Genomic DNA, 15,745 nt, shown 5'->3' with positions numbered 1-15,745 from the left:
AATAAATACTGTAAATTTTTTTATGCTAGCATGTGTGTAAATATTCAAACCACATGTGTTAACTAACCCCGCGTTACTTTGTGCCCCGCACTCCCCAACATAATTTTAGAAAGTCAATGCCTGGGAGACTTGTTTTATCTGAAATCTGTTATGTACATTTCAAAAACAGCCACAGGTAAAATTTAAATACCCATGGTGGTAGAGTTAAGCACTCATAAATCCTCTTATAATTAATGAAGCTGTGCATACACAGTGTGATATTAAATGAATCTCAAACTTCGTACGTACATCTGCACTTTGCTTATGATGAGGGAATTCACGAGTTTCAGCCTGAACAAAACTCTGGTGTTTCAGCGATGACTACTGAACGCCTCTGATTGGCAACTGCATTCCTAAGCTCAGCAGAAACGTGTTTGATTGGTTATAATGAGCCACGCTGAAAAAAAACGAATACGTCTCAGATGCTTTGATTATATCTGATGTTGGTTGCAGGTTTGCTGATCACAGCCACTTTAACGACCCCCTTAGTCTTCGACATGAGCCAATCACATTTGAACATTTCCACGAAGCCTTGCTTAAAACAATCCCCCGACAACGTGTAGAGCGGCAGGTTGAAAATGATGTTGAGTACAGCGATCGGCCTTGAGATAATATAGGCGGCATGAACACAGCGGTCCAGCATGCAGTCGCTTTCTGGAGTGAGTTTCGTGTAGATCCTCAAAGCTCGTAGCACATGATAAGGAAAAAAACACACAATGAAGCACGTCAAAATCAACACAATGAGACGCCTCGCTCGAACCCGTTTGGTGCTTCCCATATGAGGACCCTTCTTTAGTTCTTCATTGATGCGCCAATAGCAAAGACAGACCACGACGAGAGGAACCAGATATCCAACTACTGTCAACACCCAACTATACGGCCAGACGATTTCTGGATTGTTGCTCGCGAGATCCAAGCAGTAAGTTTTGTTGTTGTTCTCCACCGTGTCAAAATAGTTAAAAACCGGACTTATTTCTGCAACCGCCACAGCCCAACCCAGTACGCAAGCCACCGTTCCCCAACGCTTCTGCTTGATGCTGTGTCCATGTGATGGGTGCACGACCGCCACGTACCGAAAAATGGCCATACAGGTGAGGAAGATGATGCTGCCATAGAGGTTGAAGTGGAAGATGAAGCGCGTGAAGCGACACATGATGATGCCCAGTGTCCACGAGTCATCAAGGACGTAGTAGTAGGTCAAGAAGGGCAAGGAGATCATTAAGAGGAGGTCAGTGATTATGAGGTTCACCATGATGATGGTGTTGCTCTTCCAGGGACGAACTTTGACCGCATAGACCAGCAGAGCAGTGATGTTACCCACAACACCTACAATGAAGATTAAGCTGTACATGGTGGGGAGATAATAGCGTTTCACAAGATCGTCCACGTTGGTGCAGTTCTCACTCGAAGTGTTACTCGAGCCATAGTAAAGGTTGCTCATAGTTGTTCCTGCAGCAGGAATGAAGAAATAATTATTAGAAAGCAAATCCCAAACTGGTGTGATTTTAGATACTTGTCTTGTTTTCTGCTTTGCTTTAATCTCTGACATGAATTCCTGGGATTTTAGGCATGACCTGGTTTGGTTTGCTATACCTGATTTCACACCATAACCCTATTAAAGTCACTGACACACTTCAAACACTGCAGTCTGCACCAATCTCTGTTTATTCAGTAAATTTCAACACTTGTGAAATTTCCAGAAGGATCTGTTCCAACTGAATATTTATTTTTAATAATAATAGAAATAGAAAAAAAAACATAGTTACAATTCAAATTCTTTTATATATATAATTTTCTTCAACAGTATTTTTGTCAGTAGATATATCAGTATTGTATTTGAAAGTGAAAAAGTGACATAGAGCCAAGTATGGTGACCCATACTCAGAATTCGTACTCTGCATTTAACCCATCCAAAGTGCACACACACAACAGTGAACACACACACCGTGAACACACACCCGGAGCAGTGGTCAGATTATTACTTTAAAAATTAAATCATACACACACATATATATATATATATATATCGATTTTTTTTTTTTTTTTATCAGTTCATTCACTCAATTTTAAGTGGTTGTGCTTAAACATTACGTTCACTCAACTTGAATGTGAAGTTGTATTAGGCTATAATACCAAATTTAGCTAATTGCAACAATCATTTTTACACTAATAATTCAAAATATATTCTCTGAGAATATCTTCTTAACATGCAGTTTTGCTTCTAAGTATCTGTCAAAACACTAACGATCTAAAAATACTAGAAAAGCTTAATTTATTTAAGTTTAACAGCCTGTTTTAGAAGTGATGAGTACTTACAATAGGCACTGAAGCTATGCATCCAACCACTGGTTCCTCAGAGGAATAGATTGCTGTGATCTTGTAAACAGTTGAAACACCTGAGCTGATCCTCCCTCTTCTACAAAAGTGTTCCTAGTAAATCTCAATTTCAAATCTCTTCATTTGCATTCTCATATGTCATATCTAAATACCAGCAGTGAAGCATCCGCCAACACACAGGCAGTATCCGTAAACCCGTGGGCATATGGGCGGGATTTACAGGTATGATCTCTCACGTGTGATCACATTATCATATTTTAATATGGGAAAGTGTGTCACTGACAAGCCTACACTCTTAGAAGAAAAGGTTCTATATAGATCCTTAAAAGGTTCTATCAGGCGCTTCATACAGTATATGGAACACCTTAAAGGTTCCATATAGAACCTTTTTTAAGGGTTCAATCAAAAGAACCCTTTAGGGGTTCCCGTCATGGGATCATTCTTTGGATTTAATTTTTGTTTTATTTTAATTAAAATTTAAGACTTAAACAGCTCATAGCTACTTTATCACTAGAAAAACTTAAATAACCATAAGCTTAACACATCAAGGTGTTGCATGATCATTTAAGACACTTTAATTAACATTTACAATGACAAGCAATATAACACAGCAATTCATAGTGCAATAGTTACAGTGATTAACATAAGTCCATGTTTCTTTATTTATTCATACTTTTTATTATTTTTACCACTCTAAAATAGCACTCTCCATTTTAGAAATATTGTTTTTCAGCCCTCTCCACCTTACTCACCCATCCAGCATGTCAGTCATGATTTTTTTTGTATGCTGCAACTTTCCCCAATTCTGTAACCCATGAAAGATAGTGAACCACATGTTTCTGAAAAGGGAGTTAAAAGACTAACTAAAGTATTGTTTTTAAATTAATAAGCATTAAATATTAATTTTACATTCAGATAAACATTTAAAAAATAAAAACACGGGACTCATAACAATTTCAGCAAGGGAAGGGCTAAATAGTGTTGATTGAAATTAGCTGAGTGATGGCTTTTGGATGCTCCATAGTACTGAACAAAAAGACAGCAAACAGATACTTTTGACATCTCTGTGTTATTGGTCAGTGACACATCCATTTTGATGCTAACTCTCCTTGCGATGAGTGGGCTTGACATCCTAAAATGGGGATACAAGTCAGAGAAACATCTATTAGACCTATGGAGAGTAAAGTACGACGGGAAAAATAAAGGAATCTCTTAAAGTTAAATCAAATCTTAAAATGTACTTGAATTAGAGAGGAGTGTAGTGTTTTCATCTGAATGTAGATGATCAATTATAGTCCATAGTCCAGACCTGCAGTGACAGTGCAAAAATATTTATCAATCAATCATAAGAATCTGCATGATAAAATGTGGAAAATAGAAGAAAAAAGTTGGTACTGTGAGGAAAAAGAAATAATGTACCTTTTGTGTTGTTGTTTTGCAGCAAGTTGGTCATGTTTCCTTTGACTTCCACTTCTCAGCACTCTGATAAGGTGGTGATAAAACATTAAAAGTGCTCTCTGAGATAGATGAACATATACAACAACCAAATACAGTGTGTTTAGAATAATATACAATTACTTCAGCAAAACTAATATATTTTACTATAATATAACTGCAAACACCAAATACTCACAGATATCCACAGAAAAAACGCAAACATCTCCATCAGCTTGTGATTTGACTGAAACTTTGTTTCATCTTTTCCTATAAGTATAGGTCCAATACAATACAGGGCAAATAAATAAATAAACAAATAAATAAAATATTAGGATATAACATTAATTTTTGCCACCGTTATTGATCAATTCATAACAGTTTTTATCAATATACTTTTAGGGTTTTAAAAGAGAATTGCGCAGGACTTAACGCGATAAACCACCTTTCTTCTTTTTAGCTTCTTAAAATAAATGTGCAACATTAGGGTAACTTAACTAAAAAATGACAAAGGTTTAGGTAAGTTATTAAAATAAGCTGAAATTAATTAATTTTCTCACTTACCAATGTAATCGTCGTTCTCTAGCACTGTCAGCACACCACGAACCGTCGAAGTTTAATCAGCAGACTGGACAAAACTGATCAGGGCATAGATACACGTTCAAGTTGTTTGCCGTTTATGTCAAAGATCAATATACATCTGTTTGGAGGGCCTTTTAGATTCTAAATGAAAAACTGAAACTCTATATGATATGAGCATGTTGCTCGTCAATAAAAGAGTTGTACGGCAAGACATGATAACTAACTTGCAATCATGTAAGTATGCTGAATAATTAGCAGACTATAGCATGTACCTATTAATAAATAGATAAAACTGTCCAGATTGCTATACGCTGCTAGGAAAAATGTATTTCTACCTGATCAGTTTATTGGTATAAATTAATAGGTTGATTCAGTACAGACGGAAAATTTTAAGTTGATATTCTTTGGTGTGTCAAAGAAAAATTTAAATAAAATCACAAATATAATGTAGTATAATAATTTTAAATAGCCTAATGTGTAAACACACTTAAAGCATGGTTTAGCCCAAAGAACCCTAGCTTTTGTGTCAAATAGGGTTCTTTCACCTTATATAGAACCTTTTTGGCATAAAGCGTTCTTTGGAGTTCAGTAAAGAACCCTAGGATTCCATATAAACCTCAAGGAACCTTTTTTCTAAGAGTGTCAAGTAGGTTAATTCCTTAGCTGTCAATGCTGTATTAATATGATGACCTATTTGAAGACCTATTTCAATACTGCAACAATTATTTTGCCATGTGTCATCTGGGTTTGCATGCCAGCTTTAATAAAATGATGACGTGTATGCAGTGGTGCAAATATTGACTAGCTTATTATGCATCAGGATGAGGAGTTTTACAAACACTGTGCCAAGAAAAATAAATAATGCTTCATCCCAACTGGCACACTATCAATCGTAAACAGAATCTGAACTAACGAAAATATATTCTAAGAACATTTTCCTATTGTTCTCATCAAGTTATAGAAACATTAGTTCTGATTGTCCTCTGAACGTTCAGAACATCCAGTTTTGTTTTGTTTTGTTTGTTTGTTTGTTTGTTTACATATTTTACATTATTTCTTGGTTATGCAATCATTGGGGAGGGAAAAATAAAGAAATGCTCCATTTTATAATATCACTGTTTTAAATGTTCTCTAAATGTTTTGAAACAAGTAAGAAACAACGTCTGAAAAACATTAGGGAAATGTCCAACTAAAACACTCAGAAAAAAAGTTCCATGAATGATGCACTATAAATAATGTATACGTTATATATGCAAACAACCAGACAACTTTGAACCGAACATTAATGTTATTGGAAGAACATTTGAGAGAACATTGCCAGCGTTCCCTGTTTCAAACTGAAAATTATATAGCAGATGTAGCCTATATATTATTTAGATTTTTGAAGTGAGCATCCCCTTTTGGTCTATTAAAATTAAGTTTTGTGGATTTTACCCAGCTAAGCAAAATGTTCTAAGAAAGTTTGCTAACGTTCCCGTTATGGAAATGTTATTTCTGAAAGTTCTTCTGATTTTTTTTTCTTTGTTATGCAAATGTTATGGGGAACATTAAGTGAAAGTTCCATTTTTATAATTTTGCACTTTTAAATGTTCTCTGTATGAACTGTAACAAGTTGTAAATAACAAAGCTTGAAAAATGTTAGGGAGAAGTCCAATGAAAATGTTTAAAAAAAATAAATCCCAGGAACAATGTACAAATAACATTGTACATTTGTGCTAACATTTTGCAAACATTATTAAAGACCTGACAACTTTGAACAAAGTTTTTTTTAATGTTACTGGAATAACAGTTGTTTATAACTTTGAGAGAACCTTGCCAGAACATTGTTGGTAACATTAACCAAAGTTACGAGAATGTTCTTGTTAGCTGGAATGCAAGAAAAAAAAAATATATATATATATATATATATACAATTCAAAAATACGAAATAATGATTTTTTTTTTTTGAGGTTTTTTTTTACCCAGCTAACAAAAATATGGTCTAAGAATGTTTTGCTAACATTTCTATTAAGCTATGAAAATGTTATTTCTGAATTTTGTCTCAACGCTCAAAATGGCCCATTTTTAAAATGTTTTTAAAACGTTTTTTTCTTGGTTAAAATGTTAAGTGAACATTCCATTGCTTCATTTTGCAAACATTATGTGAATGTTACTTTTGAATGTTCTCTAAACATTCTGAAACGAGTTGTAACATTTAAAAAAAAAAAAAAATCTTAGATGAACATCCCAACTAAAACATTTCAGAAAAAAAAGCCCCATGAATAATGTATAAAGATATGGCAGAAATAGTAGTATGCTATCCTTTCATTGTTGTGATATAATAAGTCCTATTGGCTGTTTTGTTAAAAGAAGAAGAAGAAGAAGAACACTTTGAAATGTTCCTCCCATACTTCCTGCTGCAATAGCTAACATGTCAGCGCATGAAAGGTAACTGGGCTTATTGAGCCATTTCATGAATTTGAATGTGATGCATTTTGCTAAATGCAAACCAGGGCTGGACTGGGACAAAAAATCACAAATTGCTAATCAGCCAATCACATGGCAGCGACTCAATGCATTTAGGCATCTAGATGTGGTGAAGACAATTTGCTGAAGTTCAAACTGAGCACCAGATGGGGTAGAAAGGGGATTTAAGTGACGTTGAATGTGGAATGGTTGCTTTTGCCAGACAGACTGGTCTGACTAATTCAACAACTGCTGATCTACTGGGAATTTCACGCACAACCATCTCTAGGGTTTACAGAGAATGGTCCGAAAAAGAGAAAATATCCAGTGAGCGGCAGTTGTGTGGACGAAAATGCCTTGTTGATGTAAAGAGGTCAGAGGAGAATATATATATATATATATATATATATATATTCTCATTCCCTTTCAAGGGAGCTTCAAACTGCATCCTCTAGGGGTCGCTATGGGGGAACGCCTCGACGTGACCCGTGTCTGAAGCATACATTCAAAAAACACCAACAACATGTTGGCCGGCAACAGCCTATGATGTCACTACCGGTGCGACTATAGTAGAAATAGGCGCTGAAGAACACATCATCCTCTTCTTCATCTTCAGTGAATGTTTTGTTTGAAGCATGCATTCTGGTGGTAAGAGCGTTCTTTCTTCCCTTATTATGCCAAGCACTAGAAAGACATTTAGGAGATTTGTGTATCCGTGTCTTCGTTATTTGACACCTGATAACACACATGATCTTTACGTCTTTTGTTTGGGTGAAGAGCATGCACGCAATGTCCTCAAGGGGGCAATCTGTGTTCACTGTAAGTGTTTTTCGATGAAAAAGCTCCGCTCTCGTCTGTCTCTCTTTTTGAGGAAGGAGGGGCAGCCATCCGCCCTCCGCGGTTCAGGACCTGCTACTGCTGAGGCATGGAGGAAAATGAGCTTGTGGGGATCACAGGTGGATCTGGCCGATGAGTTTAAGGAGGGGCTTTCCCTCTCATGCTCGTCGGCCGTGAATGAGGGTGAGCCTCTGGAGTATGATGATGTGATTTCTCTAACATCGTCTGATCCAGCTGCCATTGCTCTGCTGGGTTCGGCCCAGGAAGAGAAGGAGATGTCTGAGGAGGGCGAAGAAGCTGAGGATGAGCCCTCCCAATCCTCCTGCCCTGCGTATGATGAGCTACTGGAGGTTATGGGTCATGCCACAGCGAGGCTTGACTTGCCATGGAAGCGGGCCAGGAAGGTGGCACCATGAGGTCATCTCGACAAGCGTTATCTGACCATAGCCCCCCAGCTCAGGTGAGCCTTCCTTTTCTTCCTGATCTCCATATGGAGGTCGAGAAGGATTGGAAGAGGCTATTTTCTTGACACATCCATCGGTTCCAGCATACGAGTTATGCCAACATCGAGGGGATGCGCGAAAGCGGCTATGAGAAGATGCCCCAGTAGAAGAGATGCTGGCTAACTATTTCTCTATGAGTGAGACATTCTCTCTCAAGACTCCTTCCTTGCCATTGAAGCCCCTTTAGAATATTTCTCACTTAAATGGCAGGACATACGCAGCCGCAGGTCAGGCTGTCGCTTTGTTGCACATGATGGCTGTGCTTCAGGCATATCAGGCTGATCTAGCCCTGGATAAAGGGGAGGGCCTTTCTCCTGATGAGGTAGCTGAGTTGCGCCGCACCACAGATCTTGCTCTCTGTGCTACTAAGTCTCTGCTATGGGCAGATTTATGATGACCATGGTGGTAACAGAGAGACATCTGTGGGTTAACCTGGCAGATATCGGGACGAAAGAGAGGGGCTTTCTCCTCGATGTTCCGGTTTCACCTTCCAAACTTTTTGGTGCCTCCGCCGCGATGGAGGTTGAGAAGTTCAGGGAGGTGAAGGCGCGCTAAGCGCCCTTCAAAAGCTTCATTCCACAAAGGTCAAGGTCTGAGCCCGAACAACCCAGGGGTCCTGGCCCGTCTCGGTCTGAGGATCAAAGACGGGGACAGAAGGCTAGTGTCGTGGCTCGTGATCCTCCCCCACCTGCAGGTAGGGCTAGGAGGAATTGCGGGTCAAATGGAGGTAGGCAAGACCTGAGACATCTCATCCAGATCAGAGTGATACCTGAACATCTACTCATTTCCTTCAGGGGGGTTAACCCTCTGGGGTCTAAGGTTGTTTTGGGGGCCTGGAGAAGTTTTGTCATGCCCTGACATTTGTGCTTTTTTCAGTTGCTTATAAACATATACAGGTGCATCTCAATAAATTAGAATGTCATGGAAAAGTTCATTTATTTCATTAATTCAACTCAAATTGTGAAACTTGTGTATTAAATAAATTCAACGCACACAGTAGTTTAATTTAAGTCTTTGGTTGTTTTAATTTGTGATGATTATGGCTCACATTTAACAAAACCCCACCAATTCAAATATGAATACAACAAATTAGAATACTTCATAAGACCAATAAAAAAACATTTTTAGTGAATTGTTGGCCTTCTGGAAAGTATGTTTATTTACTGTACTGTACATGTACTCAATACTTGGTAGGGGCTCCTTTTGCTTTAATTACTGCCTCAAATTGGCAATCAGTTTGTGGCAATGCTGAGGTGGTATGGAAGCCCAGGTTTCTTTGACAGTGGCCTTCAGCTCATCTGCATTTTTTGGTCTCTTGTTTCTCATTTTCCTCTTGACAATACCCCATAGATTCTCTATGGGGTTCAGGTCTGGTGAGTTTGCTGGCCAGTCAACCACACTAACAACATGGTCATTTAACAAACTCTTGGTGCTTTTGGCAGTGTGGACAAATATGTAAACGTAATGTAAATATTCAAGTTCAAGTTCACTCACCTTTAAATGCTGGATTTTTTTCCTGCATTCTAGCGAATCCTCTCATTGTAACAAAGGGAAGCCATGATTTAAATACGAGCTTCATTGATTAGAATGGAACATTGTGAGATTGCGATAGAGTGAAGTGAGTGACAGCTTTTTAGTGATTATATTATGGAAGCTCTATTTGCTTGTTTTCTAGGCTACACAATCCATTCAGATTTTGAATAAAAGTTTCGATTTTCATGCTGCTAATAGGATCAACTGCATAGCTACCCAGTACATGCAGCAAAGTTTCAGGGGTGATATATATGCCCAACTAAAACCAACCCCATCCAAATATCCCCACTCATCCCATCATGGAAATTCTCACTCCAAGTTGAACTCAAAAGTTGGCAGCCCTGATTAAAGCTGCATTTACAAAATATGATAGTATTGTATAATTATGTTAGATTATAGAACATTTTAGTTCACTGCACCTTCATAAAGTGAATAAAAATAAATAAATAAATAAATAAATAAATAAATAAACTGATGCACATTCTTTATTCATCATTTTGTAGAAGTAGATTTTTAAAATATTGTTATAGATCTTGTAAATTTTTTTGTAGAAGAGGTATATTGCCATCTTGCGCTAACCAAAGTGACTTGAACGCACATGATGTCGTAATTACAGCTTGCTAATGAGTAAATACAAAGTTTCCTGGAGGACTTGAACGAACCATAACACTGCATCGTTTCATACTGTACAAGTCTGATAGCATAAAAGCAGGTTTCAGAACCCCAGGTAAAAAGTTGTGCCAAACCCACATCTAAATTTCAAGTGTAAAATCGGGGGTTAAAAGCAGGTTTAGAACAACAATAACCAGGGTCAAGCTCAATGTGAAAAACCATGGCAACTTTTTATATTTACATGGTTTTTGATACCAAATTAGATGAAGAAAATGTTGATAACTGAATGTCACTTGATGAATTTAAATTATGCAGGTAAAAAAAAAAAAGGTCATGTGACATCAGCATAGCATGCTGTACTACTGAAATATGTACTGTGGAAACAGTATATACTGTGCAGTATGCAATAAGCAGTAAGATAGTGTGCAAATCAGAAACTTTAAGGGTTAAAACAAAGCATTTTCAGTCTAGCATGGAAAGTGTCATATGGATCAGACCACTGGTATTATCTGAAAAAGCATGTGCAATATTTTTGTTGCTACTGGCTTGAATTGATTTTAGCATTAAGCATTGCATTTTTGTTATTTGATTTTTACTTTTTGTTTTGTTTTGTTTAGTTTTTTTTATTTAACTTGGTCTTTACCAAAAAAAAAAAAAAAATCTATCATTATTGACTTACCCTGAAGTTGTTCCAAATCTGTATGAATTTCTTTGTTTTCCTGAACACAGAAGAAGATATTTTTAAGAATGTTGGTAACCAAACATTTGACTTCAATAGTTCGGAAAAAATACTATGAAAATCAATGGCTAATGTCTTCTATTACCAACTTTCTTGAATATATTTTCTTTTTTGTTTTATTTTTGGGAACATTTTATATCTAAGAAAGAATGTGAGGACAAAATAAATTTGTATATTTTTTGTTTGTAGTTTATTTAGAATATATTTAGCTATCACACAAAATAACTTGAGATTTATTTGCGAGTGCAGTTAAACGGTTTGTTAGGAACAAAGTTGACTTTTTAGCATCATTAGTCCAGTCACATGATCCTTCAGAAATAATTCTAATATTCTGATTTTCTGATAATTCAGTGCTGGTGTGTGCAGATCACGAGCTGATTGTCCTCACCTGTTGTTAGTTCCCGTTCTCCCTTTTATTCTCTGCTGTGTCTGTCCCTTGTTGTCAGTAAATGTCGTGTTGTCATTGTTATTGTGCTGTGTGTCTGTTTCCTCACCTTTTTCCGCTGTTGTGCTCAGGACGTCTAGACGAGGAGTCTTTCGTTGGCCGTGTGCCCGAGATCCTCTGTCTCGTTTTCCGCTTCCCGTTGGGCATTGCACCAGAGGTGGTCTCCACAGCCTGTGTCCGCAGGTGTCTGTACGGACGGCTCTGGAGTTGTTACACCAGGTTTCAGTTTGTGTGTGTGTGACATCACACTTTGGATTATTTTTGTATTTTTGTATTTTTTGTTGTACCCAATAAACTCTGCGTTTGAGTTCTCTCTCTTCGCGTTCCTGACAGATAAATGTCTCTATCATCACTTGTGTGCTAAATAAGTTTTAATTTCTATATATACTGACTCCAAGCTTTTGAATGGTACAGTGTATATTGTTACACTTGTTGTAAGACTGGAGGAATGATGCTGAAAATGTAGCTTTGATCACAGGAATAAATTAAATTTTTTAATATATTCAAATAGAAAGCAGTTATTTTAACTAGTAAAAATATTTCACAATATTACTGCTTTAGCAAATGCAAATGTATGAATTTTGGATCAAATAAATGCAGGCTTGGTGACCAGAAGAGAATTCTTCACAATATTTAAAAAAATCTTACTGTTCAAAAGCTTTTGACTGGTATTGTGTCATGTTGCATTGTGTGTTCATAGTGCATTGCATTAACATTTTGAAGAGACTTAGCTGTGTCTTAGCTGTGTTCCAGGTTCCTGAGTGGGCTGCTTATTTGCATTGGATCGCTTTGAAACAGGTACTTTTGCACTGTTATCCTCACATCTGAAATAAAAAAAATAAACATGCTGTTTACACAAACTACATTATTAACATGATTGTGATGGTCACTGATACTAGTACTAATTTATAAAAAAAAAAGAACAATTACCACATAGCACACATATTATCAGTGATATTTACAGCTTAATTGATACATTTACACCTCAGATGATCACAAACACCAATAACCGGGTATAACGCATTCAAAACATTTACACCAGAGCAGAAATTCATGAACAAAAGCATGCTTTGTATTTAGACCTTTACAATCTAAAAACTGTAGTTATAAACAAATATGGCTATATTCGTGAACAGAGAATAGCCTATCACAGTAAAGTTTTGTCTAATCATTCTTACTGACATTAGGCTAGTAACTTTATAACTCGTTTTGTTCGCAACTGCTTTGTTTGCTGTGATATGAACATTTACACACCGCGTGCTTCACGTGGACGATTATGATGTCTATAGCGCGCTCAGTGCGTGGGCGTGGTCGCATTAGATATAATGAAGGGAGATATGAAAGACTGGACATTGTAATGTCTAACAAGATCATCTGACAAGATCATCTGACATGAAACAGCATCAAAACTGTAACATTATGGAATAAAATGTTGACCAATGAAGAGGTAATAATTACAGTCAAGCTTTGGGGTGTTGATCAACTCCATCTACGTTTTGATTATCATTCTGAATCCAATTCATAGTCTTTTTTAAGCTTTTTTGTTCAAAATGTTATGTCTTTATTTTTTATGAAACTTACCCACATTAAAGTGTTTAAAAAAGAATGCATGAAGCTAGAATAAACTGTTTTTGTTTACAAGTAGATACCCTGTTCTTTCTTTGGATGTTGTGTATGTTCAGATATTCATATAACAAAATATATACAAATTAAAACCTAAATAGGGACATAGTAGTATACTTAAAGTATGATGTAAAGTTCACTTAAAGAAAACTTATTATACTTGCTGTATAAAACTACTAAACTAGTAGTTTACTGAGACTATACTTCAAAGTGTACAAAGTATTTAATTAGTAAACTATCAGTATGCCTATAAGTTCACTTTTAGTATAATTGCAGTACAAATTACAAACATAGAGGTAAACTAGTTGTGTACTCAAAGTTTGCTACTGTTGTACTTAAAGTATACTTAAAAGTATACTTTTATATACTAGAAAGTGGGCCAATTTAGTCCCAAGGAGTATTGAAACAGTACACTTAGAAGTATATTGCTAGAACACTGATATTTGTATACTTGCTACATAAAGTATACTTAAAAGTATACTTTTATATACTTGAAAGTGGGCCAATTTAGTCCCAAGGAGTATTGAAACAGTACACTTAGAAGTATATTGCTAGAACACTGATATTTGTATACTTGCTACATAAAGTATACTTAAAAATAAACTGGAACTTTACTTAAGTATACTTAATAAAATAAACTTGAAGTATACTTACTATTTGGTAAGGGATATCTCTCATGTCTCTTCGTTGAGTATTTGTTGAGTTACAGTTCATTTTAATGATGTGTTTCTAAATGAAGATCAAGCAGACCAAGGCGGCAGAAAGTGCACCGTTTGTTTTCTATGTTTTATAAATGCACAAAGTTCTGTTGTTATTATGTGTGTATACACATAAAAGTAGACCCTTTACAAATTTGATTGATGTATTGCTCTTATCTGTACAATCAAAACTGAAAGTGTAATTTAAGTTATTTTCAGTGTTATCAGGAGAGGATGCAACAAAACGCGTATCCGCATTTGTCGACCCCAGAGGGTTAACATCTACCCTCATCTTCTCCTTCCTAATTCTCCTGTAACCACCATCATCTCCACCTGACCGAGGTTAGGAAGGAACCTCCTGCTCCTGCATTGCAGTCTCTTTTGCTGGACCTATGATGTTTTCGGTTGGTTCTGTGTCTTACATGGTAACCACCTTACTGATGGTCTGGACTAGAGGCTTCTTCAGGCTTCGCTTCTTGAACGGGGCTCCTGCATTGGTACGATGGTGGGTGGTGGGTGTATATTTTGAATTTTGAATATGTGATGTTTGTTGTGTTTATCTGTCTGCTAGCCTTCTTTGAGTGTTTCCGGGACCTGTATGTTTCTGTCCTTTTCTAGGGTAGGTCCTCGGCGAGCACCCCCTCTGCTTGGAGTGATGACCTCACTCGTCGATGCTGGATCCAGACTGTATGATAGCCCCTTTCCGGTTTCATGCTTCCTGGTCATGTGGTCAGATCACAGGCTTCTGCCGGAGTCTTCTTTGTCATCAGGTCCCTGGCACAGCACCGCAATTCTCCTGGACGTCCGGGCTGGGTTTATGCTTTTCAGGCTGCCCTGACTGGGATGCCATATCCAAGTTCACCCCGAGGGGCTTCCTGTGAATCAGGATATCCCCTCTCACTGACATGTTGAGCAGGAGGTATGAGTGGCATTTTTGTGAGAAACCTTTCTAAAATCCACATGGTAGTAAGTGTGCACGCTGAGCACTCTGCGAACTTTCTAAAATCCACATGGTGGTAAAGTGTGCACGCTAAGCACTCTGCGCAATTTCTAAAATCCTGTATGGTAAGAGTAATGCGTTGTCGGTCTCGTTCCCTTTCTTGAAAGTTGGCTTAGGCCCCGGTACTTGCTTTGGGCTCCATTAAACTAGTGTGCCTCTGTTGATACATTACTGAAGCATCGCTCCCCTCACTGTAAAGGGTTATTTATGAGCATAGTGTTTTCTTCCGAGTGTTCAAATTTTCTCCCCTTCTGAGGAGTAGAATTCCCCGCTTCTTGGGTTGTTTTTGTGGTTAGCAGTGCTCGCCTCTGTCGGAGGGTTGCCTATGAGCATGCTGCCTAGGCACTTGACTGTATCCCCTTAAAGGAATCTATTCCTGATTCCAAGCCTTAAGCTCTACCCCAGGCCCAGGAGTTCTGGCCCTAACAAGTAAGTTTTTTGGGATATGTAGCTTAGGCCTTTGGCCATATGAGATAGTGTCTAACATCCCAGGGGCAACTCCGTTAAAGCTTTGGTAGAGTTGGTACTTAGTGTTCACCTGTGGTTTGGCATGCACTCCCCTTAGCATGGTGGTGTGGGTATACCATTCCCCATAGCGACCCCTAGAGGACGCAGTTCGAAGTTCCCTTGAAATGGAATGTCTCAGGTTACGTATGTAACCAAAGTTCCCTGAGTAGCGAATGAGACACTGCGTCCTCTAGCTTTCTGCCATGCTTCGGATGCAAGCTTCAGATGAAGAAGCAGATGACATGTTCTCCCGGTGCCTATTTATACTATAGTCGCACCAGAAGTGACGTCATAGGTTGTCGCCGGCCAACATGTTGTTGGTGTTTTTTGAATGTATGCTTCAGACACGGGTCATGTCGAGGCATTCCCCCATGGCGACCCCTAGAAGACACAGTGTCTCATTCCCTACTA

At 37.7% G+C, this 15,745-nt stretch overlaps 1 protein-coding gene across 1 annotated transcript; it reads right to left on the bottom strand.

The window, feature by feature from the left end:
- Positions 1-457: 457 nt before the first annotated feature.
- Positions 458-1,482, bottom strand: LOC122140893 (2-oxoglutarate receptor 1-like). Its single transcript, XM_042746424.1, has one exon. The coding sequence runs from the start codon at positions 1,478-1,480 to the stop codon at positions 458-460; it is 1,023 nt and encodes a 340-aa protein (XP_042602358.1). The 5' UTR covers positions 1,481-1,482.
- Between the last annotated feature and the right edge of the window lie 14,263 nt (positions 1,483-15,745).

The sequence above is a fragment of the Cyprinus carpio genome, chromosome A1, assembly GCF_018340385.1.
Source record: "Cyprinus carpio isolate SPL01 chromosome A1, ASM1834038v1, whole genome shotgun sequence".
In the NCBI taxonomy this organism is placed as follows: Eukaryota; Metazoa; Chordata; class Actinopteri; order Cypriniformes; family Cyprinidae; genus Cyprinus; species Cyprinus carpio.
This window is presented reverse-complemented; position numbering and strand designations above follow the sequence as displayed.

Coding starts and splice junctions, on each gene's coding strand:
- LOC122140893 (XM_042746424.1), bottom strand. CDS start 1,480: ATGAGCAACCTTTACTATGGCTCGAGTAACACTTCGAGTGAGAACTGC.